Below are 24162 nucleotides of genomic sequence, written 5' to 3'. Positions count from 1 at the left end.
CATTATAATCATTATTTATTATTAATCATTATATACGAGCCAGGAACTCACATTTTGCATAAATATTTGAATTTAAATTTAATATAATTTTTATTTTCAGATATTCGGTCACATTTATTTCAGTGTACTATATCGATATAAGGTAATCGAATACTAAAATGTTGACAAAGCGTGCTGGATGGTGTTCCCGAAGTGTGTTTGTTTTATGTTGGCAGTTCCATTGAATTATTATTATTACTATTATTTATTGCAACGAAGTTTAATTTTAATTTAACAATTTAATGTTATACATTTGCCTATAATGACGGAGTGATACATATATGGATGAACATATATATATGCGCATACATGATTGAAAATAATTTTAATTAGTTACATTTGTACAATAAGATAAGTGTTCTTTTTATGTTAACGACGATGTCTACAAGCAATACAAACAACATAATCGAGAAAGAAATCGACGATGAGGATATGCTCTCGCCCATTAAGTCGTCCAACAACTTGGTTGTTCGCGTGAATCAAGATACAGATGATAATTTGCAGGCCCTATTCGATAGCGTGTTGAATCCCGGAGATGCAAAACGCCCTTTACAGCTCCCCTTTCGCATGCGGAAGCTTCCAAATTCCTTTTTCACGCCACCAGCCCCCTCGCACTCGCGAGCAAACAGTGCGGACTCCACATACGACGCAGGCTCCCAATCCAATATTAACAAAACTGCGCAGCCCGTGGACGTGCAGCAGCCAGCCATCTCACAGATCCAGCCATCACAACAAAGCCGCCTGGCGATACATCACTTTCGCGCTCGCAGCAGCCCAGCCTCATTGCAGCAGAACTACAACGTGCGCTCCAGGAGCGACGCCAATCCGGGGCCCAGCGGCCAAGGACCGACGTATCCCGAGAACAGTGCCGAGTTCCCCAACAGTGCTGCCAACACTATTGAGCTAGATGGCATGAATACCTGCATGGGGGGCCAGGACATGCCCATGTCCACGCAAACAGTGCATAAAAAGCAGCGATCGTACGATGTGGTAAGCCCCATCCAGTTGCAAAGCCAACTGGGAGCATTGCCACCAGGTTGGGAGCAGGCAAAAACTAATGATGGCCAGATTTATTACTTGAAGTAAGTTATCACAAATACACCCATATGTACACATGTATTGAATGACACTATGGATCTACGAGATATGTGTATAAAATTATATCCGTTTTATAATTATAATGGCCCATCCTTGAATTTAATTCTAAACGCTTTTAGATCATTAACATATAGAAATCTGATTCATTTGCATTTACTTTCAGTCATACAACAAAATCTACGCAATGGGAAGATCCAAGAATTCAATATCGCCAACAGCAGCAGCGCCTAATGGCCGAACGAATCAAGCAAAGCGGTAGGTCTTAAATCCGAATTTCAATCGGGGCTAGAAATGTACTGATGCTTTCGTTTAATTTCGAACCGTTCGATCTCACTAACCCCTGCGTGGAAAGGAAAAGAAAGGAAAGGGCAGGGGCAGCTCAGTAGAGTACCGAAAATGAATCAAGCTTCGACTGTACACATGGCAACTGTCTGTTAATAAACCCAGATCATTCATGTATGCCATTTTTAATGAAAGGTTTCCGTTAGAAAACTTTATCTACACTATCCTCTGAACCCCAGAAAACATTCTTCTGCAGTGGACTCTAAGAGAGTTAGCAGAGATATGGTAGAGTCACATAAAAGAGAAGCGCGATGCGATGCAGTTCCCGCACGATAAGTCCCAATAATGTGCATTGATAGATGGCCCAACAGATAGGCCTTAGAACGGGTGTTCTTTGGTTTAGCGTATTCGTGAATTCGTCCTATTATTACATGTTCCGAATTATGTGTCCCCCAATTAACACGCGTACTTGTTATTTTCAAAGGGCGCCAGGCCACATCCAATTCCAGATAGAATTCCGCTTTTGTTTTGCTTTTAATTTATTTTGGTTTGTAATACATTGTTTTTGTTTAATAGATGTTTTGCAAACTACAAAACAAACTACCACATCGACTATTGCTAACAGCTTGGGTCCACTGCCGGATGGTTGGGAACAGGCAGTTACTGATTCCGGAGATATATATTTTATAAATCACATTGATCGAACGACTTCATGGATTGATCCCAGAATGCGTAAGTCTTGTTCCACCATAACACACTAGCGTATACCATAGGGAATAGAATATTCCTCGTCCAAGTCCATGGGATCTGTTTCGCTATCAGTTATCTATCTCAAGATAACAAATGATATCGTGGATCTTCTGTGGGGGTTGGGGTAAATTCGCGTCATTCCCAAGGCTCTTTTGTGCGGATTTTTGAGACAGTTTCGAAGTGAAGTAAAAAGCTGATTAGGTTGAATAAACAATAAAATACATACATATGTACTCGTACAAACGTATATTCACACCTGTTTCCCCATCTGTTTTTTTTTTTTCCAGAATCTGGACTTACTGGGCTTGACTGCCCAGATAACTTAGTGTCATCCCTACAGGTATGTAACTGATCTATCAGATAGTACTGGCACTATATGTTCGGTGTGTGTTTTCAGATTGAAGATAATATATGCACTAATTTGTTCAACGACGCACAGACCATTGTGAATCCGCCGTCTTCCCACAAACCAGACGATTTGGAATGGTATAAAATAAACTAATTCACATGTATACAAACTGTATTAGACCTAAAAGTTTTATATTTTGTATTATTCTAAATTAAATATTTTTCAAATTTTATAGTATTTATTTCTATACACATTATTGAAGCTTGTCTGGTGTGTGTTGTGCATTCATTTAAAACGTATGAATATGAGTCATGATTGTCATAAAACTGTGCGCTCTGCTATACTCCCCCACATGCCCCAAGATTGCAGAAAACTGCACCAGATAATTCTGGCAGCAAGCATTACTACCGATGGCTCTTCGTTGGTTTGTCGATTGCACTGATCTGATTATGGTTGAGTAGACCATAGGCGTGGTCAGCAGCAGTGACTCATTCTGAAGAACACATCACCCCCTCTCTTCTGAAGCAGAATTTGTATCGCAGTGAAGACTGGGGTGAGGGCTTCCGCATGCGACGGAAGTGGGAGTTGTCGAGCCCCAAGAAATATGTATTCGTTCCGTAATGATATCCAATCTGCAGGATCTGGCATCCTGATGAGTATAGAAGACAGGGGGCTGTCGAAGAAGCCTGCGAAACTACTCCGCCTTTAACACAGTCACAGTTGCAGGCGTCTTGAGCTTTGTTCAACTTGAATTTCATCCTCATAATTTCTTTAATAATGGTCAACACTCTTGGCATGTTCGTTATCTATTAAATATTAGTATTTTTATTTTTAACTATAATAATCTTACAATCTTACAAAATTTCTATAAAAGCGTACAACAACAGTAATTCTTTTTTTGCCGATTCTCCTGCGTCAAATTCATCTCGCGAACAATGGTTGCGAATACTTCATTAACGTTTATCCGATCCTTTGCTGATGCTTCGATAAATGGACAGTCCCAAAGCTGTGCCAAGGCATTACCTAAAAAATAAAATCAAATCAATTAAAAGCGGTTTAGTTGAATATACGGAGTGAGAAGGATGAGAGAAATAATGGTTAATTAAGTATGCAATTCGACGAGCAATACATTTCTGGGATAATCGAATATTGAGTGGTATAATTTCAGGATGTGCCAGGGAGTCTCTTAATAGACACATCTCTTTATTCTGTCTCAACTTTTAAATCGTTTATGCAAGCACCTATTATAATGTACGTCTATTCTTAGAAGCCATTGTTTGACGTTCAAAGGATTATCAAGTTAAATGCACAGGACTGCGATATAAATGGGAGCTCTTAATGATTTATTTCAATTTGTACGCTTACCTTCAGCGGTGGATACCTCTCTTTGGCAATCTAAATCAAATTTATTCGCGACTAGTAGGATGGGTGCTGGCTGACTTCCTTTCACACGAGTGATGACATTTTTCATACTAGAAATATCCTGTTGGCCAAGAGAAGAGAGAAAATATTAGTGTTAGAGAAACTCTCTTTAATGTTGTTAGACTATAAATACCTGAAATGTTTGATGGTTCGTAAGTGAATACATTACAATAAAGCCATGTCCATTCTTGATATATAGATCTCTCATGGAGGCAAATTGCTCTGTTCCTGCTGTGTCCAATATTTCCAAAACACAAGGCGAGCTGTCTACCTGTAAATAGTAGGAACAATATATGCATATTAACAAACTGATTCCACTTTATTTATGGATTACTATTATAGTACATTTTTTCTAGCGGACCGGACTCGTAGCAGTCAATCTAAATGTAAATAAATTAAAATTGCGCAGATGCAATGGCAAAGTACATACAAAAATGCTTTAAACGCCTTTAAACGGGGTTTGGGTGGGAATAGTACGTGCTGATTTAATAGCACGAGTTCTGTCTTTTGATTTGATTGAAAATGTTCAACTCAACCTTATTAAGGGTTATTTTTACGCCCACCCATCGCTGGGTATGTGCTGTCTGTGGAAAATGTCTCCTCCCTCCTGCCAGACGAAAACTTAAGACAATATGTATGAAATATGTACTTTGTATGTACTACTATGCTAGCGAAATCTTAGGCGCATAATTTGTATATTTGCCCCATAAATAAATAAATATAAATGTCACATGGATAATATATTGTGAATCGGCGGCATAAATTGATGTTGAAATTGACTTTAAAACCCTGTCCTCTCGATTTAACACCCACGCCTACGAGTATGCATAAATGTGCACATATCATATGCATGTAAATATCTACATACACACCCGTGGGCACGGATATACATGAATTACATAGTAGATTAATGTACGCTGTTTACATACATATGTGTGTATATATACCTATATTTTTACATTTAAATGAGCATATAAACGTATATATAACAACAATATGTACATTTATTCTCGCATTAATACACACAAACATATGTATGCATACATATATTTGAGCAGACGTACATATGTATATGCATGCCTTTTGTGATTACGCATATGTATGTACATATCATGTGCGTTCGTGTGTGTGTGTGTTTCATGTAGAAATTAATTATGTCTGCTATGTTTTATATCCATATGAAAATTTACTTACCTCTATTTCCTTGCGATAGAAGTCCTCAATTGTAGGATCATACTTTTCAATGAAGCATCCCGAAACAAATTGAACGGTAAGGGCCGATTTACCCACTCCGCCAGATCCGAGCACAACAACTTTAAATTCGCGCATATTTAATCGAGTTTTTGTATTAGATGCGAATAATATAGATGCAAATGTATCTCCTGTACGTGTTTATACTGTACACTGTTTATGTATATGTTATTTAAATAAAAAACAGTTTACAGAGAAAGATATTTTTGATGGATTGGCATTGCGCGTTAGTGCATGAAATGCATGTATACGTTGACAAATTGTCGTTCACTATTCCATAATCCTTACAATGGATTGTATTTTATACTTATCAAACACATATTATATTATAAAATATAATGAAATGATAATTGATAAATGATGACACTGACACTTATTGAAAATGGAACGGAGCAAATGTATGGAGGAAATGAAATAATGGTTTTAGAACGAAAAAATCTTAAGGCAGTTGCACACGATGGTGTGCCCAGATTTGTGAGCTCCCCCGATAGTCTTAACTGATAGATTTGCTTAAACTAAAATCAAAATGGGCTTAAAAAGATTTTTTGTGTCCTGAAAATATAGAATTAAATATGAAAACTAGGCCACAAGCCCACATTAAAAAAAAAAATGGAATGCAATTTATCAAGATTTATTTATTTATTGCAGAAATTTATTAGAAGTAGTTAGTAGTTAGACTTTTGAGACATAATATTTCTGAACATTATTTTAAAATTAAACGGATGTCAGTTTCAAAAGAATCAATAAAAATCCCCCGAAAGAAAACGACGACAACCCAAAACTATTTTATGTAATAGAGAAATAATGTTGAAAATTTAATGTTTGTGTGTTTAAATACAATAACAACATAATTATGCCCGATAAACAAGAAAATAAAATCAAAAAGGCAGATATATAGAGAATGACTATGTTTAGTGGTGTATTTCTATACTTAATTTAGAATTAGCTGTACTAAAAAAATGTTTCAGCTGAAACTGAAAACAACAACCACTGGCGACAGCAGATAAGAGAATACAAAAAAATAGTTGCAATATTTTTTGGACCGAGGATATATTAAATATGCGTAAATAGAGCCGTCGAAGATAAACAGCTGACTGAGCAGCGTAGCCTATGGTCACACTATGGCGCTTGGAAAATTACATACAAAATATATCAGTAATTATAGATGTATTTACATGAGATACATTTTTCGCTAATGAAAGTTTTCGAGATTGGAGGCCCTTTTATTTGGTAGAAGACGAGAAGACGGAAGAAGTCTTGCTGGAATGAAATGAAATTAGCGTGTTTTTGATCTCCCTATAATTTGCCCATACAATCGGGCTTTATTCGACTGCATTAATAAGATTAAACTTTACTTTAACATCTTCTGATTTCTGATGATAGTCGGTATTTTGTTTATCAAGCCTGAGTACCAGGGCGCGGAATTTCGTGACTTCTTATAGCCATAATAAAATACGGTTCCGCTAGTGGTGGCAGACAGTTTCGTCATATAACTGGTGCTGGTGCGTCGTTTATTCGGTATAATAGATTATATGTGCGCTTTGCTGCCCCCTTCTGCCTATCAGCGAAACTAACATAAATAGTGACCAAAACAAAACAGGCTGAGTGAAGAGATAAAAGTATCCTTAAATCGTTTACAAAAATACTTTAAACCAATCGTTACGCTGGCCATATTGAAGCTGCTAGATGTATAAGAGTATAATTATGGATGGCTTAAGTGATGGAAGAAGAACATCTATAATGAAACGGATCAAATTAGTAAGTAAATAAATCATCAAGTGGTGCCGATCTGCAAAAATAAATAAATAAATATGCTATTATAGCTACCCATTCACATCTGTTTTCACTGGCGAAAAATTTATCCTATCTAGGTAGTGGGCTTATATTAAATTAGAAGGCAACTCCACTCCTGCTTCTGAATCTGGTTTCGGTCCGTATAAAAGCGGGAATATAAATAGCAATTAACCCACGGGAAATTACACATCACACCCACATAGTTGCTTACTAATGAAGTAGGAATTTACATGGATGCCATATACCTAAAGATAGCATACCAGCTGCTCTTTTCTCTCTCTCTTTTTGTCGGTCTTTACTGCCTGGATATATCCAAGTGAGACTTCGTTCGAGTTAACGACACATCACATCCGTGTGTGGTTTTACAACACAGATAGTCGCGAAAAAATGGTCTTTAATATATGTTGGTAGGAAGCATTACATGAAACATAGGAGCATGGAGTAAAGGAATATTTCTGTCATATTTACGTTGTGCACATATGTGTTTTGTTTTTTTTTCTTCTTCTTTTCGCTTTACCCTATATTGAACTTGTTACAGTATTCCAACGCAATGAGACTAGATATAGCGAGAGATATAAATGTTTTAGTTTTGAATTTTAGTGAGCATACAAAATATTGATTCAATTCAGGCTATGAAATAACATGTTAGCTGGAACTCATCAGCTGTGCGTGTTTTGCAACAAATAGTGGAACAACCCTTCAACTAATTGCATTGTGGAGATAATTATATCTGTGGAAATATTAAGGGAACTGTGAAGAAATTGACAACTTATATTTATTTTATACGCTGTTCAAAAAGTTTTACGCATATAAAATGTTATATAGGAAGATAAAAAATGGTCTTATGTTTGCTACCCGTCTCCATATTTAATTGAACATATTCTTCTACCACCGTTCCGAAATGTTAGTATCGGCAAACACTAATAGTGTTCTTCGATGTATACATGCAAATATCGAACGATGCGCATCCCTGTCCTTTCCTTCTTTCCGGTGTGGCTCGTTGAATCGGTCAGACAAAATGGTACGTAATCGATGAAATTCTTTGAAATCATAATACTGTATGTCAAGTTTCATTTACTAAAACAAATTTACTGTCTTTCTCCACTAGGCTGCACATAAATCGTTCAGAATAAAGCAGAAATTGGCTAAAAAGCTGAAGCAGAACAGATCGGTTCCGCAATGGGTTCGCCTACGTACTGGCAACACAATCCGGTAAGTAATGCTAATATCTCAATTAGCTGAAAATCTTGTACTGAAGTTGTGGTATTATGCTTTGTGGCCCGTGTCCATTTTCTTTTGTTTCCCTTTGTTGTTAAATCACTTAAATATTTCCAATTAACTAATTTGTTCACCAGTATGGATTGTGTTCATGTAATGTTTCTTGTGTGGACAGTATGTTTTTATGTTGTGATAATGATTTTTTAGTGATCTAAAATATATAAATTTTAACGCGCTGTCACGTGGTTTTTGTGTAAATCAAGACTGATAACAAAGTTTGCCGCCACGGATAAAACAAAAACAAAACGTCTATTTGCGGTTAGTTGTAACAAATAGGTTGAATTTTTAGTCACTTGATAGTTGGCGCACAATATTATGAAACTCTTCCCAAACACACAAATGGACAATTTCGTAATTATTAATATTCATTTAACTTTTATTTCTAGGTACAACGCTAAGCGTCGTCACTGGAGGCGCACCAAGTTGAAGCTGTAAGCAGCTGATGTAGACGCATTTAATCCTGTGGAAATGCTAAATATCTTTTCAAGAATATAAAATAAAGATTCGTTACCGAAGTTCGGATTAAATCAATGGTTTCATTTATGATACACATGGATCTGGGATATGCGCAAATCAAGCATTACAAAAAAGATTACCGGCCACAGTAAATTCGACGGCATTGTTGTTAGCCAGGAGTTGCCTTGCTACGAGTACTGCTCTATTATAAAATTCCCATTAAATTATAAAATTCGACCAAAATTAAGGCATTTTAAAACTTGTTTGTCCTAGTGGAGGATGGCGCAAACGTATTGTGTTGGTCAATCACCCCGATAGCACTGATATCTATATATGATAGCCAATGATTTAGCTTAAAGTAAATACTTAATACTCTTCGATATTTGCACTGCCCACTCTTCGTCTATATATGCTTTCGTCTCTTCATTTCGCATTGTATCGATCTCTCGGGTTCATTCAAACTTTCTTGCATTGGGCCTCGCTTGACTTTGATTAGAATGCACATTGTCAATGAACATTCTTCACTGACCATGTCTGAAATCAATCTATTTAGTCCTGATCTACATAAATACCAAACTGGAACCTTTCGTTGGGTCGACGTTGCTTTAGTTATCAGACTCCCAGTCGACTTTAACCACCTGCTATTAGTTGGGCCAACATTGTCAAGTTCCCATAGTCTCGGCTGAATTCATCCAATTGATATTACTAAAGACTCATTCCGCAACTAATGCTCATGTTAACAAGACTCTTGCCGTAGTGAGCCTCGATGATAGCTTTTCTATTATTTCATTCCTTAAATTTGTTTTTCACTTTGCACTATGTATAGCCGAAGTAAAATGCATTCCCGAGTAATTCAGTTATTACAAAGTGTAACACAAACGATTTATTTAGTCTTTGTCAAAAAGAAATCGTTTATTCTGCGGGGACCTCGAGCGAGCCGTCATTGAGCTCGTCAATAACATCATGGGGATGTTTGCCATCGACAGTGCATCCAACGCTCTGGGCGGTGCCCAGGACTTCTTTGCAGGTTCCTTTCAGTTCACGGGCCATCGACCTGGGCCTCATTGTACGTGCAATGGCCAAGATATCTTCAAAGGCGATGTTGCCACTGTGCTTAACTGGAATAAGACACGAATTTAGAAATCGGATACTGCACTGGATATACCCAGAGCTATAAACTTACTATTCTTTTGCTTCTTGCGATCACGTGGAGGTTCCTTCAGGGCCTTGATGATCAGAGACGCAGCCGATGGAACCACGGAGATGGTTGCCTGTCTGTTTTGAATTGTCAGACACACGGTGATCTTCAGACCTTTCCAGTCGGAAGTAGCCTTGGCAATGTCATCACCTACTTTTTTAGGGGACTGAAGTCATTTTGTTGAGACCGTTCCGGCAGGTAAACAAATCACATATGTACTCACCAGACCAAGTGGACCGATTTTAGGGGCAAGGGAAGATGTAGCTCCAACTTCGCCACCCACACATCGCATGTACACTGAAATTTGAAAGTAACACAGCATTTTTAATAGACATTTTTAGAATGAATTGGCATGCAAAAATTTACACATTTATTTATGAGTAATTTTTTAAATATATGTACAACGAAATTCTTAAACGTACCCAATTTTACTTCCGTAGGATCAAATTTGGGAGGCATTGTTGTATCGTGGCTCAAAAGGCTGCTGTAATGTTAAGATTACATTAATATTAGACGATTTCTTTACAGACATATTTAGCTCTGTACTGTACCGCAAAAAGACACACAGAAAAAGAAAGAAGAAGCTTATCGATTTCCGGTTAGTGTGTGTTATTACCACCTATCGTCGACACTTATCGAAAATAAAAATAATACAAATCGTTATTACTACTATCGAATGGAACGTGGAAGTGAAACTAATATTAATAATAATATAAGCGCAATAATTTGTTGTTTTTACTCAATGATTTTAGTTTGTTATTTATTTATATAATATCAGATTTATTCGGGTAAAAATAAGTTATGATTTTAACCATATGAATATTTTGTTGTGAAATGAACTGAAATGCGATGGTAAGGTCACTCAAAAAATTAGCGTGTCTGCTCAGTGATGGTCACTCTATTCTTTGTTTATTGTTTACATACATACATACATACATACGGACCATGTTTTATTTGCTAATTTAACCATTTTTCAGCCATTAAATAACGTAAGAGTATGTATGTACTTGTATATAGACTGGATTATTTTAGCTTTTATTCTGTTTCTGTAATTTGACCATTCGATTGGCCCATGTATGTACGCACATACGTAGCGTTGATGTCGGCCGAAGCTACGTTTGGGCGGAAATATTTGTATTGATCAAAATATTCTGCGTCTACTAGTCCACGATTTCCGTTCGTGTGTCCGTCACGACCTACCTTCACCAAGAAATTCAAGACCAAATCAGCAACATAAATACATACATATGTATGTATTACCGGCCGGCAGCCGGGTGTAAAGGCTTTAATATCGTTTTGTCTATATGTGCATGGAAAGTTCAAGAGGGTAAAGCAAGTTCAGTTCACTCCTTATTAAGATTAAAACTGTAGCAATTGATGTTGACGTTTAGGTAAAAAATTTTATTGGCAAACGTTTATTTTGTTACTTAGTTATTCAAACATGGATGCTTCGAGTTTCTGTTTTATTTATTACGATCTTCAGAACCAGATTTAAGATGTAGAGCCAACTAGCCTATAACAGCATCTTTGAATAAATTTGCTTCAGATGTAAATGCAACAGAAATTAACGGCAACACGTTTTGTTTATTTGTCCAGAGCCGTATTGTTCTTAGTTGCAATAACGCACTCCTCTCCACATGCTTTAAGCACAGTGCACTGCAAAAAGGAGAAATTAATGAATATGAACAAATGCCAGTAGGCGAAATATTTAAAGTATCTTACCAGTAACTCCTTGCCATTATCAAAATCAGCACGTAATGATTCGCCAATCTCACCATCTGGTACCTTCAAGTCTTCACGCAAGTCTCCGCCGTCCGACATTAGGGTGAGGAAGTTGTCGTCACTGACGGCAATCAACTGGAAGTCTTCACGTTTAACATGGGGAACATCCATGTTATGAGTAGATGGGCAAATATCCTCATATCTGTAATAAAAAGCAACAAAATACACGTGTGTAAAGAAATGTCAAGGTGCTTTGCCTGCAATCAAAATTTTTATTATAAATGCAATATGTTTTGGACATATTTGTATGTATTGGTCAGAAACTGGTTCGTACGTCGCTTTTAATTTTGTTTCTTTCTTAAGGGTGATAATTTTGAGATAAGATTATCACGCCATATAGAACTTACATATACATACACAAATACGAACGTCCGAATACAAATGCAAACGTTAAATAAATCATTGGCTCACATAAAACATACTTACTTCTTGTTGGAAAAAATATCAATTCCAACCATATGAACTTTAGCATGTCCGTGCTTTCCGGTCTTGGATGTAGACATCTCGACGATTTTGCATGGCCTTGACTTCAACATAACAAATCCGTTTTTGCGTAGGGCCGAGCATTGCATCGGATAAGTGGTCGATGCTCCGGAATCGGCCGTGTCAAAATGATCGTCTAGGTCTGCCATATCTGCCACGACACAAGAATGTATTGATTAGTTAATTTATTTGTTACCAGCCTCGCACAAGAGCACTGAAGTACATTCACATGCTACATATGTATATCCATTCATAAATTTGCAAGTTCATTGGCATATGTATGTATGTATGTAAATACATGTCTGCATATGTATATTCCGAAATACATATGTACACACACACACACACTTAGTTTAAAATTGGCAAGTTACACTGCAATGTTCCATTATTTACTTTGCTAAAATTGTTGAGACATAGGACAATGCCAAGACCTGATCATTTTGTGTAATCAAGATATGTACATATGTGTGTATGTCTGTATGTACACACTTTCTTCCACCTAGATTGCACATGAATGCAGTCATAGGTTAATTTTATTGCCGACTGCATTTTAACATTTCAAGCGCACAACCAGGGGGTCAAAACTTTTATCAAGTAGGCCGAATGAATTTGCAAATTTTTAAGCCGCAAATTTATAAAAATAGCACACCTACTTGTGAATCAAGCGACTGTTCCAACCGAAGATGTAAAACGAAAGAACCCTGCTATCGAATGAGACTCACGTTTTGTTTCCGGTCGATAATCAACAAAACAGGAATGCCCAATGCCACTCTGAATTTTTCTCAATGTGCTCATCCGATAGATTATCATTTTTTGGAACGATGAAACTAAACTAATTCGAATTGACGATAGTTTCCGAAATTATTTAATTCAGAAAAAACAATAATAAAACTAACGTTTGAAAGGTGCGAAATAATATCTCTGTTATTTTAAATATTGACATGTATAATTGTAACTGTTTTCTTATTGTTGGTTAACTTTTTTAAAATAAACTTCAATTGGAAGGGACGGAATTACGGTATCATTTTCTATGTAATTTATCTTTTTTCCGCTGTGCGGGTGTGACTTTAGTTTCAATATTGGTTGTTTCAGCTTAATGTTGCCACTAGATATAGTCATAATGGCCGATTCTGTGACCAACGTTGCTTTGTCTTCTATTATTCCGTCTGCCCGTGATCGAAGACCATTACTGTTGCTAGATTTCGTTGAGTTGCGTACGTGTGCGTGTTCGGTATCTTCAATTGTCTTGGACTTGCGAGTTGTAGCAGTTGAACGACGTTTAAATTTGCTGCTAAAGTCATTTTCACTTGTAATATTCTTTAAAGGCTCGGGCAAAATTGTAGTATTTAATTGTTTCCGTCTTTGAAAGATCCTGCTTGTTTTTTTTTGCTTCAGTTTAAAATTACTTGTTTCAGTAATGTTGCGTGTAATTTCAACGGGAGTTTTTTTTGTTGATGTTATAATGCGGGCTTTTCTAAATGTCCGCTTTAGCTTAGGCCTCATCGTCGCTGGAATCGTGGACGTTGACGCTTCGATTAATTTATTATAATTGTCACTACTAGCTATTTCGGTCTTATTTTGTCGGTATTTCGGGGTTTCTTTTGTGGTTACAATATTTTTGAAATGTAGTTTTAGTGATTTTAATTTTCTCCGCATTATTGGTGTCATATTTTTTCTAACTTTTTCCGGTTTTAGGATGGGTTTAAAAGATTCTGTTGTTACAATTGGTAAGTAAGATGGATTTTCTTTGATGGTTTGCACTGTTGTCCAATTTTTGTAATTTTCTAATAGAAGTGCGAATTCAGTTGTTTCTGTAGAGATAACGGGATTCGCGCTGCTGCTGTACTCGACATCAAAAACGGTCATTGTTGTCTGTATCGGGATCGGGATCGGCGCTTCTGTCGTTGGTATCGCTTTAGTTGTAGTCTGAAGAACCTCAGTAGTAATGGAAGGGGGCATTTCAGTTGTTATAATGATTGGTTTCAGACGATACTCATTGGTTTCTTTTGCTGAGCTGTCTGTAAACCTATTCCCTGAACGAGGTAGAATCACATCATCAAGGGTAAAGTAGGTGTGAGTAATATAATTTAAGTATGGAAGACTAGTTGTTGTCAGTGCTAAATCGCTGGCCACGCTATTTAGGCTGCGAGTATATTCCTCTCTTGGAAAACGATTTAAAGCATTCTTAAAACAGTCATCTGATGTTCTTGTGTTTGTTATACTTTCTTGGCATAAGGACCAGCCATTATTTGAAAAGTCGGAGTAATTCCTCTTATTCTCGACGCCTTTTGAAAATTCAGGATTGGGAATCGTTCCTGCTGTCAGAGGTACAAAGGGGTTGATGGGGCCCAGGCTGTAGTCCGTTGTGGTTGTTGGCGTAGTTGGAACAGTGTTAACATTTCTAAAGACGCTTCTGGAAAATCATATAGACGTCAATGATTAAAATGCTAAGATATGCTGACAAAGTATTGTAAATCTATTATACATTATAATAGATACCTTTTGGAAGATCCATATATATCATGGTATGGTGTAGGAGAATGTACATATCTGGGTAACATGTGGATATTACGCATAAAGTTTTTTAATCGCATTTTGCCAACTAAAATTGGAGTCCTGGCATTGTACCAATAGAATTTTCTCAAAGCATTTGGTTGTTGTCTATAGAACATGTAAGGTGGAGGCTCTACAGGCCACATCTAAAAAATTAATTTTGGTTTATTGAAAAGTTTTCGTACTCTTCTTGGATAAATGTTCAATTTTGAATTCATACCTGTCTACTCGGTCCAATGTAGGTAGAAGATGCAGTTATGTTAACTAGTACGTAAGCGATTCCTAATGTAATATAATCCAATTGAAGTAAAAATATCCGTACATGTTAGGTTCTTAGCATCTCTTACCTATTGTCATGTAAATGACAACAAAATTAACTTTCACTTTCCCCAACATATTGGTCAATACCTTTTTGCTGCAGACTACAAAAGACTACTTGCACTAACTAGTAAGCTGTGTATCTGAAGTACTCCCATTTTGCTATCTTGTTGTAATACATATCGATGTGTGTATGTAGGCAACAACGTTAATACAGATGACTGAAGTATTGTTAACCTGGTAATCATTCACTCTGAAAAGGTATAATATCATTATTTTCAATCTATCCATTCATCTTCATTATTAAATTTCTAAAGCACTTGATGTGTCAATCAAGTTTAACCAGCAGCTGATAGATGTGTTTAAATAATTATGACTAGGTAGGTGTTGATATTTTATGAATGACCTTTCCACATACATTTGATTAAGTGTAAGTGATCTTGTTTTAGGAGTTTGCAGATTCTGTTTGCAATCTCTTATTTCTCGGCGTGTGGGCTATGAAGCATGAAAATACACGCTTGGGCAAGCTCATCTTCTCTTTGGTAATTGTTGCATCTCTGCATCATCCTTATACCCTTGCCTGAAGTACGTATGATTATTCACCACGTTTAACAGAAGTATGGGCGTCCACGGGAACCACACAAAATACATGTAGAAGGACTAATTGCACTAAGCACGGAATGTAGGGGGTGATTATATCATTTCATTGCCTTTTGATATTGATTTAAATAAACGGTAAAAACGTATGGGAACAATGGCAGGAAAATATTGCAAAGCTGCTATAGGATTTTTACTAAACAGCTTTTCCAACAGGAGGTATGTTTTAATTTCTCAAATATACTTACAAAGTTTTACAATAATAATAATAAGTTAAAAAATACAGATACTTCTTTTGATTCGATTACTCTCATTTAATTTCAGGTTTTTTTGGATATGTGTGATCCTTCTTTCCGCTTGGAATATGACTACGATTTTTCTTCTTATGAAGAACAGATCTGATACAGATTCGACAAGCATTGGGGTAACCACGTCGTATCTTAGTTGGATAAATACCTTCCCTGCCGTTAGCTTATGCTTGTCTAAAAACAGGATTACAAAAGAGTTTTCGGAAGCAGTGAAACGTCGCGCTGCTAACAACCAGTCTCCTTCGTATACATACATAAGAACATTGTATGATTACCTATTTATAAATCCAAATAACTTGTATTTAAAAGAAGAATACTGCAAGGAATTCAATTCGACCTGTGGGGTTGATATTTTAGATATGAGAAAAGAGGTACATTTCTCCAGTTGCACAGATGTAGTTGTCTATTGAAATATGTACTCGTAATATTATCCCGTATCATAGTTGTTTGCCAGCTCGTGTACAGAGTTTATGGAACAAATTTACTTCTCTGAAAAACTTCTACCCAACTGCGAGGAAATATTCAAGTTTCACGAACTAGAAATGGGATATTGCTTTCTAGCCAACAACTTGATTGATTAGTAAGTATCAGAATTAAATTATTATTAGAATATTAATATTTTAAAATGTTTATAGTCAAAATATCGAAACAATGCCTTTGGTATATTCTTCATTGGACGAATACCGGAATCTAAGATTAGTTCTTCGAAGTGGCCTAATATATCGATACGATGTGTGTTACATTCAAATAATAAAACATAGAAACATGTATTTATAATAATGATTGTAGTTATACATTCACAGCCCTGAAAACCAGCCTTACTTTAATGCTTTATCCTATACGATTACATCGGATCCATCAGTACACAGTTTCAATGTGGAAGGAATAGACAACCACCACGATGTTATTGATGAACCAGTCTCTCAAAGAATGTGCAAATTCGACACGGAGACCAATGACAATAAGGTTCTATACAGGCAAGTCATCAGTACTTTGCTGTAATACTGCATACACATAGCTATAAGAGATATATTAATCTAAAATTTTTCCAGTTTTTCCTCATGCATGTCCGAAATTCGAAGTGAAATTGAAATGAAACTCTGCAACTGTACTTTATTTAACCAGAGTGAACAAAGTATTTGCATTCTCATAAAATGATCTTAAAATCTGTTTCCAATCTATCTTATTTCTAACTTAATTTAGATCCTCTAAAATATTGCGGAGTTGAAGGGATCGTGTGCTTGGACAAAGGTATTCTAGTTATTCCAAAGTAAATACATTCTAAATATTGGATATAAAATTCTTCCAGAAAATCTAGCAACTAAAGTAAAGAGCTATGTTGGTTCTAATATGGTATGCTTACCATCCTGCATGGAACAACAGATAAGCTACGTTGGGTAAGTGAAAAAGTTTATTTTGAAACGGATTACGCTAACTAAAACATCGAAGGTCTCGAGAAAAAAATTTCAACAAATACGGTGATTCAATCATGGTAGAAATCGAAATAACATCACCACCAACAGCCAGATATTTCAGAGCAGTCACTCAAACAAAATTGGATTTAGTAGGTAAAATGTTATTTTCCAAAAGTTCTTGGAATTAGCATTTTTGTAGAGTTTATTTAAATATACTTTTTTGATTTCCAGTTGCCATTGGAGGTGTAATTGGCCTTTTCACTGGTGCATCCTTGTTGAACATCTTGGAAATTATTTCAATGATTTTTTCTAAGATTAGGCTTATGTTTAAAAATTAGACGAGTCGCAGTTTCCACATAGCACATTCCGTCGAATCTCTCTCTCTCTCGTTCCACCAACGAATTTACATCCGGCGGTTATATCTCGCCCACTCCACCAGAGTGCACACTGGTCGAGGAAGATTGTGAGAGAGAGATCTAAGCGCATCTAAAATATCATTTAATATACCATAATTTTTGACATACCGGATATAAATACATTTTAATTTGCTGGTTGTACAGACTTAGGTGCAAGGTGCTTTTGTGCCTTTTAAATGGCCATATACATCTGCAATCTAATTGTATCTGTGCTTAATTATTATTTTCAAATAGATCTAAATGATAGTTTGCGATTTCATTTTCAATGAATATATTAAGATCTCGGGAATTCTCCGTTTTCACTTTATGGACAGAAGTATTTAATTTATGATTTTTATAACGTAATCCAACTCTGAAATAAAGAAATGAATTATACCTTAAAGGGTAATTATATTGTATAGAGCTTACATTCTTATAGAAGGTATATCACTTGAGCTCCTCATATTATCAGAATTCCTTGCCCTCAAGTAGCGATGTTTAACGTCGACACCGCAATTATCGTCCTGTAAGATGCATGATTAAAAGTATTACACGTTTCTGAACATAAAGTGAGGAAATTTCATTTCCAATTCAAATTTGCTTGCTTACATCTCTCATATTGTATGTAAGGACCAGGTTGTTAACGAAACTTTCAAGAAATTCAGGATACAGATCAAGAACGTCCAGCAAATCATCTCTGTGTATCTTATGAATGTCGCAATAGGTCAGCGCCCTAACGACACCATTAGATTTACCAAGCGTTGGGTACATGCATGGGTTCTCGCCAAATATGTCATTTTTTCCTGAAAAAAATTATACAACGGTAACAAGGATTGCCTTAAATAATTCAAATTTTATGTTTTACCTAAGACGACGATCGCGTTACTGTTTCTTTGAATTTCTATCGATCCTCGTGCAATAAAAAACAAAGAGGTAAGTACATCTCCCCTGTGTACTAAAATATCCCCTGGTGGCGCATGAGTGGTTTTGAATTTAAGAGAGAAAGCTCTGCAACAAATTTATAAATGTACATATGTGGAATTACTTCAGTTCTGTCATATACACACCTCAAGCATCCTGGGCTAGCGTTTGAAAAGGCTGGGCACGTTGTCAATAGCTTTCTATTCAAATGCAAACATATATCTGCTTGGAGACACTCTGGAAAGCCTTTCAAGAGCGAGTTCATGTCAATTCCATTGGTGTATGTCCACGCATGTTGAAAATATTCTTCCAGTCTCTGTCTCAGAGGATTTGGAATCTAGGAAATCATAAAAATAAACCTAAATGGTTGTAATCGGTTTTAATCTTCACAAATTACCTGGTGAAAGCGCACGAATTCCCGAACGCGCAACATTTGAGTATGGTACCTTGCAGTTCCCGAGTAAAGTCTTTGTATTATAGCTGACACGTTTCCAAAAATACTGGCATACATGAGAGCTTTCCAGATAAAAAAGAACGTGCACAAATTAATCGCATTACAAATGATCATTTAACATATAAGGAAACTCGTTAACGTACATCCAACTAGCATAACACATATTGTGAACGCTTTTTCGGCATCCGTGTTAGGCGCAACATTTCCAAATCCAACAGAGGTGAGTGACGTAAATGTGAAGTACAAAGCTGTAATATAGCGTGACTATGCACAAAACCGAATCAGAATTAATGTTTCAAAATAAATATTTGAGTACCTTTATTGAAGGTCCACCAGTTTTGTTTTCAAAATAAGGCTCTTGAATATCAAAAGATAGGGAATGCAACCAGCCTATATTTTTCGTAGCCATTGATTTTTCAGCGTTTCCAATTGCGTACCTGAAGGAAATAGATATACAAAATTAGACAAATTCTCACAGTAACAGTAATTTTAACATTAAGAACGTACCATATGCAGGCCAACCAATGGGCAATCAAAATAAACGTGGCCATTAGCAATATAAGTACAGCGGCACCATATTCCGAATACCGGTCAATTTTACGTGCAACACGAACCAATCTTAAGAGTCGAGCAGTTTTTAGTAGTCCGATTAGGGTAGTAGTCTGAGAAATTTTATAAGAATTTTACTTTTATTAGTGGCTGATCGCAGGTTAATCTTAGTTTGGACCCATGGGTGGGTCAAATATACCTCATCGCTTACCTCATCGGTCTCATCATCGCCAACCAGAAGCAAGTCGAAGGGAACCGCTGCCACCAAATCAATAAGGAACCATCCGCTCAAATAATGAACGGCTATACGTCCTGGATGGGATACCACTTCATCCTGACCGTTCACAAAAGTAGTTCGAAAGTTAATAAGAATGTCGACGATAAATGTAACGTCGACTGAAATAATTCATGAAGATTAGTAAGAGCTACAAGAATGGTCATTGACTATTCATTAAATTACAAAATTCATAACATTCGAGGACCTTGAAGTACAAATACGTACCGATTAAATCTATTATGACAATGGGATCTGAGTTTATATATTTGTTATTTCTTCTTTGGTAATCTTTTTCACCCAGCAGAAATGCAGCAACATATGGCGTAAATATTGCAGTATACATAACAAGTATTAAAATAATCCAATCCCATACAGCTTTAAATGGCGAGTAGTGCAAAAGTGTCCATTTATGGTACTTGTTGTTTTGCAGCTTTTGGTCATGTAATATGTTCCCGCGTAAAGAAATAATCTGAAAAGTAATGAAAGTTACTGAAGTAGAGTACGATTCATGTGATTAAAATATACATACCGTCTCAATGGGTTCTTGCATCTTGGGTTCACTCTTTGATCCAAGCAGAGCTTCTTTGTCCAAAACATCGTCGAAGTGCTCTCCCAATCCGTTCTCAACCGACTTCTCAATCGGGCGGTTGTACTTGATATTATTAAGCATGCATTCATAAGAGCTGCTACTACCCTTATGACTTCGATAAACATCATTATTGTTTTTATACGAGCAAAACGATTCGCACTCTCTCTCTGAACTCTGATACCGAAAATATAGTTTCTTTTTATCGCATTTCACACATTTTTTGACCGTTTTTTTATTGATATAGCTTTTTGATTGTGTCGACTTAATATCACCTCTCGAAGTAATATTGGATGGTTCAAGTTGATGTTCACTTCTAATAGTTTTGACTCTCTTCAAACATTCTTTTTTATTATTAATTTGTAATATCAGAGGCGAAAAGTAGCAGTCGGCTATATTCCTTTCACTGTGCTCGTATTTCCCTTCAGCTTTCGATTTGATTTTGAGATCAATGGAAACGCTGCTGTCACTGGCCCGTAGGAATTTATGATAGACGAGGGTGCCGTGCTCCGCCACATTTTTCGGGAATCTTGATAAACTCTCCTTTTTGTCATCGAACATACTGGCGTTTATCAATATATCTGAAACAAAAACTTGTTTCTTTTCAGTTTTGTTGAGGTTGCACATGAGGGAAAATAGTTCTCTTTCAACAAATTTATTAGACTTTGTTACACAATTTCTTTTAAACTCTTTCAAAGGCGGCTTTTTTGCGGCATCGTTGATATTGTTATTGGACATGTACATCTCACACTGTTGCACTATCTTATCCAATTTTCGGATTTCGCTTAATTCTACACAAGATTTGTGGGACATTTTAATATCTGTAAAATATTTAAAAGTAATAAAATTTAGATTTTGATCTAGAAAGCCAATCGACCACTGTAATAGACCTCATGAATAATCTAGGTCTACAAATATCCAATCAAAATCACGCCGCGGCAGTCAAGCAATCCTAAGTTTCACACTCCTCCTCTTACCTCGGTGCACAGTTTAATTAAAGTATAAAAAGGAATTCCTTTCAGTTTCAATCTTTACATCTGCTTGGAATTTGCCAAAAAGTGATTCAAGAATGTACCCACATACATATTTATATTAATATGAACGCAGTATGCAATACACAGAGAAAAATCATAGCTAGTTCAAAGATAAAAAATTATATTTCTACCATGATTTTTTAAGTAAAGTTACTGTAGTTGTTAAGTAAATGTATTTCAGAAGTCGCAAGATAGTACAATGTCAAACACAATTTTGTAAAGCACATTATTTTGTCAGAATTAGAACAAACCCATTTTAAAACTAGTTTAGAACATTTTTCCAGTGTATGCAAAAAACTGGGACAACTAACGGGCATGCGCTTCCCATCGATTGTGTAAAATTACTGTACCTAAGCCGTGGTGTTTTATCTGCAACACTCGGCCACACTAATATAAATGTAAACAATTGATTTTTCCTGCAAAATCTACAAAAAATTTATAAAAAATGTCTGCTGCCAAAAAAGTGGCCGAAGCGGAGGAACTAGTTAGACAGGCAGAGAAAAGGTAGGTGTCAATGTTTTATATACCTAAATAGCCAATGAACAAATCATGACATTGCAGTCTAAAAACATCGCTCTTGAAATGGGTACCTGACTATGACAGTGCAGCTGATGAGTATTCCAAAGCTGGTAAAGTACATTTGTCTAAATCTATGTTTATATATTTTTACCAGATATGTTTTCGGGATTTATATTTATATTTATATATATATATAATATAAATATAAATAAATAAATAATAAATAAATAAATATAATATATATATAAATATAAAATTTATATAAATATATACATATTTATACATACATAAGTAAACCAATGAACGTAACAAAGCTTTAAAAACTGTTTTCGTGGCTCTGTTGGATTTGTAGTTGTCTGTGTATATACATATGTATACACTTTGTGTATAGGGATATGTGCATATGAATGCATGTTTTTGTACATGTAAATAAAGATTAAATCGAAAACCTCATTAATATTTCTCCCAGTCATATATTTTGTGCATAAATGTACCTGTATTCGATTAAGTAGTACCTGTATAACCATTTATCATTCAATTATTTCCAGCTACTGCATTCCGAATAGCAAAAAATTTTGATAAAAGCAAGGTTTATCAATTGAAGGCCATTGAGTGTTACAAAAACAACAAATCTTGGTTCCATGCCGCAAAATGTTACGAGCAGGTGTGTATAATCCTACTCGAACTTTACCTGCAACTTGTATAAGGCCTTAACAGTCAACCTTACAAGGTTTTCCAAAAAGAAATAAGTTGAGAACTGACTTTATATTGTATTACATTTGAATATCTTTAAGATTGTTTTGCTATCAAAAGATACAGACAAATTATTGGAGATTGAAGAATACGTGAACAAAGCTTGTAGCTTATACCAACAACATGGTTCGCCGGAAGCAGCCGCATCCGCTTTGGATAAAGCTGCCAAATTAACTGAACAAAAGCATCCTGAGATGGCTCTACGATTCTACCAGCATGCTATAGAAGTAATAATGGTAAGTCAAGTCTTTGATATATAAGTATCTTTTTAAATAACATTGGAAAAAATTTAATTAATTGATTAATTTTAAGATTGACGACTCCATCCGTCAGGCAACTGAATATTCATCCAAAGTGTCACGAATACTAGTCAAATTAAGGAGGTAATACAGTTACAATTTCAATGACAGTATTATGTATAAAGTCCACCACTTATTTCAGATACGATGAAGCAGCAAAAGCAATTCTGAAAGAGATGGATCTATATCAGCAAACGGAATCCTATGGCCAAATCGGGCGCTTGGTTGTGGCTTTGGTGCTGGTTCAATTAGCCCGTGGCGATTCAGTGGAAGCAGAAAAGGCATTCAAGGAATGGGGAAGTTGTTGCGAGCCCGAAGAGGTGTCTACACTGCAAACACTTTTAAATGCATTTGATGAAGAAGATGCTGAAATGGCGTCCAGAATGTTGGCAACTCCATTTATCAGACATATGGATGTGGAGTACGCGATTTTAGCTAAAAATATTCCATTACCAGAAGGTATGCAGCTGGAGAAGAAATCCGAAGATAATGCTGGCATTGTAAGTTCAATTTTCGCGAGTTACACGAAGTACACTAAGTTATCATTTTTTTCTAACACCTAGGCAACCAACGAAGACGAGGACGAAGGAATATGCTAATTTTGTTAAAGGTTTACAGCTTTCTTCCCTAGAAAATCATAATTATAGTTAATCTGCAAGCTAATACCCCCCTTAAAATAATTGTTAAATAAAATATTCATCACAATCGTTGTATTTTATTCTAATAAAAAAATATTTTAATGTTTGATCTATAAGGAAAACTTATAAATATACATACTACAAGCATTTGAATGTATGTATGTAACATATATAGCGACAAAATAATACAAATAATATGAGTTTGTTCATAGTAATTGATGTTTACCGGATCCTTCGTCGAACGCTTCCTTCTTTCCACATTTCTGCACACACAACCACAAATATACAGCTGCTTTGTCTGACACTGCCAGATCGTTGTGCTGCCACTTCGATTGGCAATTAATAGCAAAAGATTTAATTTATA

The 24162-nt window shown here is 35.9% G+C and overlaps 9 protein-coding genes across 10 annotated transcripts; 4 read left to right on the top strand and 5 right to left on the bottom strand.

Moving 5' to 3' along the window:
• The first annotated feature begins 354 nt into the window (after window positions 1-354).
• On the top strand, window positions 355-2752 carry LOC6590160 (transcriptional coactivator yorkie). Of its 2 annotated transcripts, XM_026985370.1 has the most exons (5): window positions 355-1121; window positions 1301-1392; window positions 1996-2151; window positions 2457-2509; window positions 2567-2752. In XM_026985370.1, the coding sequence occupies exons 1-5, from the start codon at window positions 406-408 to the stop codon at window positions 2669-2671; spliced, it is 1122 nt and encodes a 373-aa protein (XP_026841171.1). In that variant the 5' UTR covers window positions 355-405; the 3' UTR covers window positions 2672-2752. The 2 variants fall into 2 exon arrangements, with proteins under 2 accessions (XP_026841171.1, XP_002016582.2); XM_002016546.2 differs by lacking the exon at window positions 1996-2151 and having other exon boundaries at window positions 357-1121.
• A 564-nt stretch (window positions 2753-3316) lies between these two features.
• LOC6590159 (ras-related protein Rap-2c) lies at window positions 3317-5419 on the bottom strand. Its single transcript, XM_002016545.2, has 4 exons — window positions 5135-5419; window positions 4074-4211; window positions 3884-4001; window positions 3317-3541 (listed from the first exon to the last, which is right to left on the bottom strand). Exons 1-4 carry the CDS (start codon window positions 5267-5269, stop codon window positions 3384-3386), a joined length of 549 nt encoding a protein of 182 aa, XP_002016581.1. The 5' UTR covers window positions 5270-5419; the 3' UTR covers window positions 3317-3383.
• Window positions 5420-7963: 2544 nt separating this feature from the next.
• LOC6590158 (60S ribosomal protein L39) lies at window positions 7964-8790 on the top strand. Its single transcript, XM_026985816.1, has 3 exons — window positions 7964-8006; window positions 8094-8197; window positions 8650-8790. Exons 1-3 carry the CDS (start codon window positions 8004-8006, stop codon window positions 8696-8698), a joined length of 156 nt encoding a protein of 51 aa, XP_026841617.1. The 5' UTR covers window positions 7964-8003; the 3' UTR covers window positions 8699-8790.
• Window positions 8791-9579: 789 nt separating this feature from the next.
• LOC6590157 (60S ribosomal protein L12) lies at window positions 9580-10401 on the bottom strand. Its single transcript, XM_002016543.2, has 4 exons — window positions 10340-10401; window positions 10141-10214; window positions 9903-10083; window positions 9580-9837 (listed from the first exon to the last, which is right to left on the bottom strand). The coding sequence occupies exons 1-4, from the start codon at window positions 10374-10376 to the stop codon at window positions 9632-9634; spliced, it is 498 nt and encodes a 165-aa protein (XP_002016579.1). The 5' UTR covers window positions 10377-10401; the 3' UTR covers window positions 9580-9631.
• A 960-nt stretch (window positions 10402-11361) lies between these two features.
• LOC6590156 (eukaryotic translation initiation factor 5A) lies at window positions 11362-12333 on the bottom strand. Its single transcript, XM_002016542.2, has 3 exons — window positions 12126-12333; window positions 11640-11841; window positions 11362-11573 (listed from the first exon to the last, which is right to left on the bottom strand). The coding sequence occupies exons 1-3, from the start codon at window positions 12329-12331 to the stop codon at window positions 11502-11504; spliced, it is 480 nt and encodes a 159-aa protein (XP_002016578.1). The 5' UTR covers window positions 12332-12333; the 3' UTR covers window positions 11362-11501.
• Window positions 12334-13145: 812 nt separating this feature from the next.
• LOC6590155 lies at window positions 13146-15092 on the bottom strand. Its single transcript, XM_002016541.2, has 4 exons — window positions 15083-15092; window positions 14956-15017; window positions 14682-14881; window positions 13146-14595 (listed from the first exon to the last, which is right to left on the bottom strand). The coding sequence occupies exons 1-4, from the start codon at window positions 15090-15092 to the stop codon at window positions 13146-13148; spliced, it is 1722 nt and encodes a 573-aa protein (XP_002016577.2).
• Window positions 15093-15807: 715 nt separating this feature from the next.
• LOC6590022 (acid-sensing ion channel 5) lies at window positions 15808-17723 on the top strand. Its single transcript, XM_026984873.1, has 10 exons — window positions 15808-15869; window positions 15975-16329; window positions 16402-16538; window positions 16594-16690; window positions 16748-16935; window positions 17011-17093; window positions 17162-17209; window positions 17268-17355; window positions 17408-17526; window positions 17605-17723. Exons 1-10 carry the CDS (start codon window positions 15808-15810, stop codon window positions 17709-17711), a joined length of 1284 nt encoding a protein of 427 aa, XP_026840674.1. The 3' UTR covers window positions 17712-17723.
• A 264-nt stretch (window positions 17724-17987) lies between these two features.
• On the bottom strand, window positions 17988-21383 carry LOC6590021 (potassium voltage-gated channel unc-103). Its single transcript, XM_002016539.2, has 12 exons — window positions 20499-21383; window positions 20195-20438; window positions 19904-20088; window positions 19651-19805; window positions 19460-19580; window positions 19287-19407; window positions 19087-19205; window positions 18836-19026; window positions 18634-18776; window positions 18378-18571; window positions 18198-18292; window positions 17988-18141 (listed from the first exon to the last, which is right to left on the bottom strand). Exons 1-12 carry the CDS (start codon window positions 21366-21368, stop codon window positions 18003-18005), a joined length of 2577 nt encoding a protein of 858 aa, XP_002016575.1. The 5' UTR covers window positions 21369-21383; the 3' UTR covers window positions 17988-18002.
• Window positions 21384-22010: 627 nt separating this feature from the next.
• Window positions 22011-23865, top strand: LOC6590020 (gamma-soluble NSF attachment protein). The gene is made up of 7 exons (XM_002016538.2): window positions 22011-22093; window positions 22151-22218; window positions 22657-22772; window positions 22903-23097; window positions 23174-23244; window positions 23303-23660; window positions 23724-23865. Exons 1-7 carry the CDS (start codon window positions 22035-22037, stop codon window positions 23757-23759), a joined length of 903 nt encoding a protein of 300 aa, XP_002016574.1. The 5' UTR covers window positions 22011-22034; the 3' UTR covers window positions 23760-23865.
• Window positions 23866-24162: the final 297 nt, after the last annotated feature.

This window comes from Drosophila persimilis, unplaced genomic scaffold (assembly GCF_003286085.1).
Source record: "Drosophila persimilis strain 14011-0111.01,24,50 unplaced genomic scaffold, DperRS2 tig00000002-arrow-pilon, whole genome shotgun sequence".
In the NCBI taxonomy this organism is placed as follows: domain Eukaryota; kingdom Metazoa; phylum Arthropoda; class Insecta; order Diptera; family Drosophilidae; genus Drosophila; species Drosophila persimilis.
The sequence above is the reverse complement of the archived record's forward strand: the minus strand, read 5'-3'. Positions and strand labels throughout refer to the sequence as shown.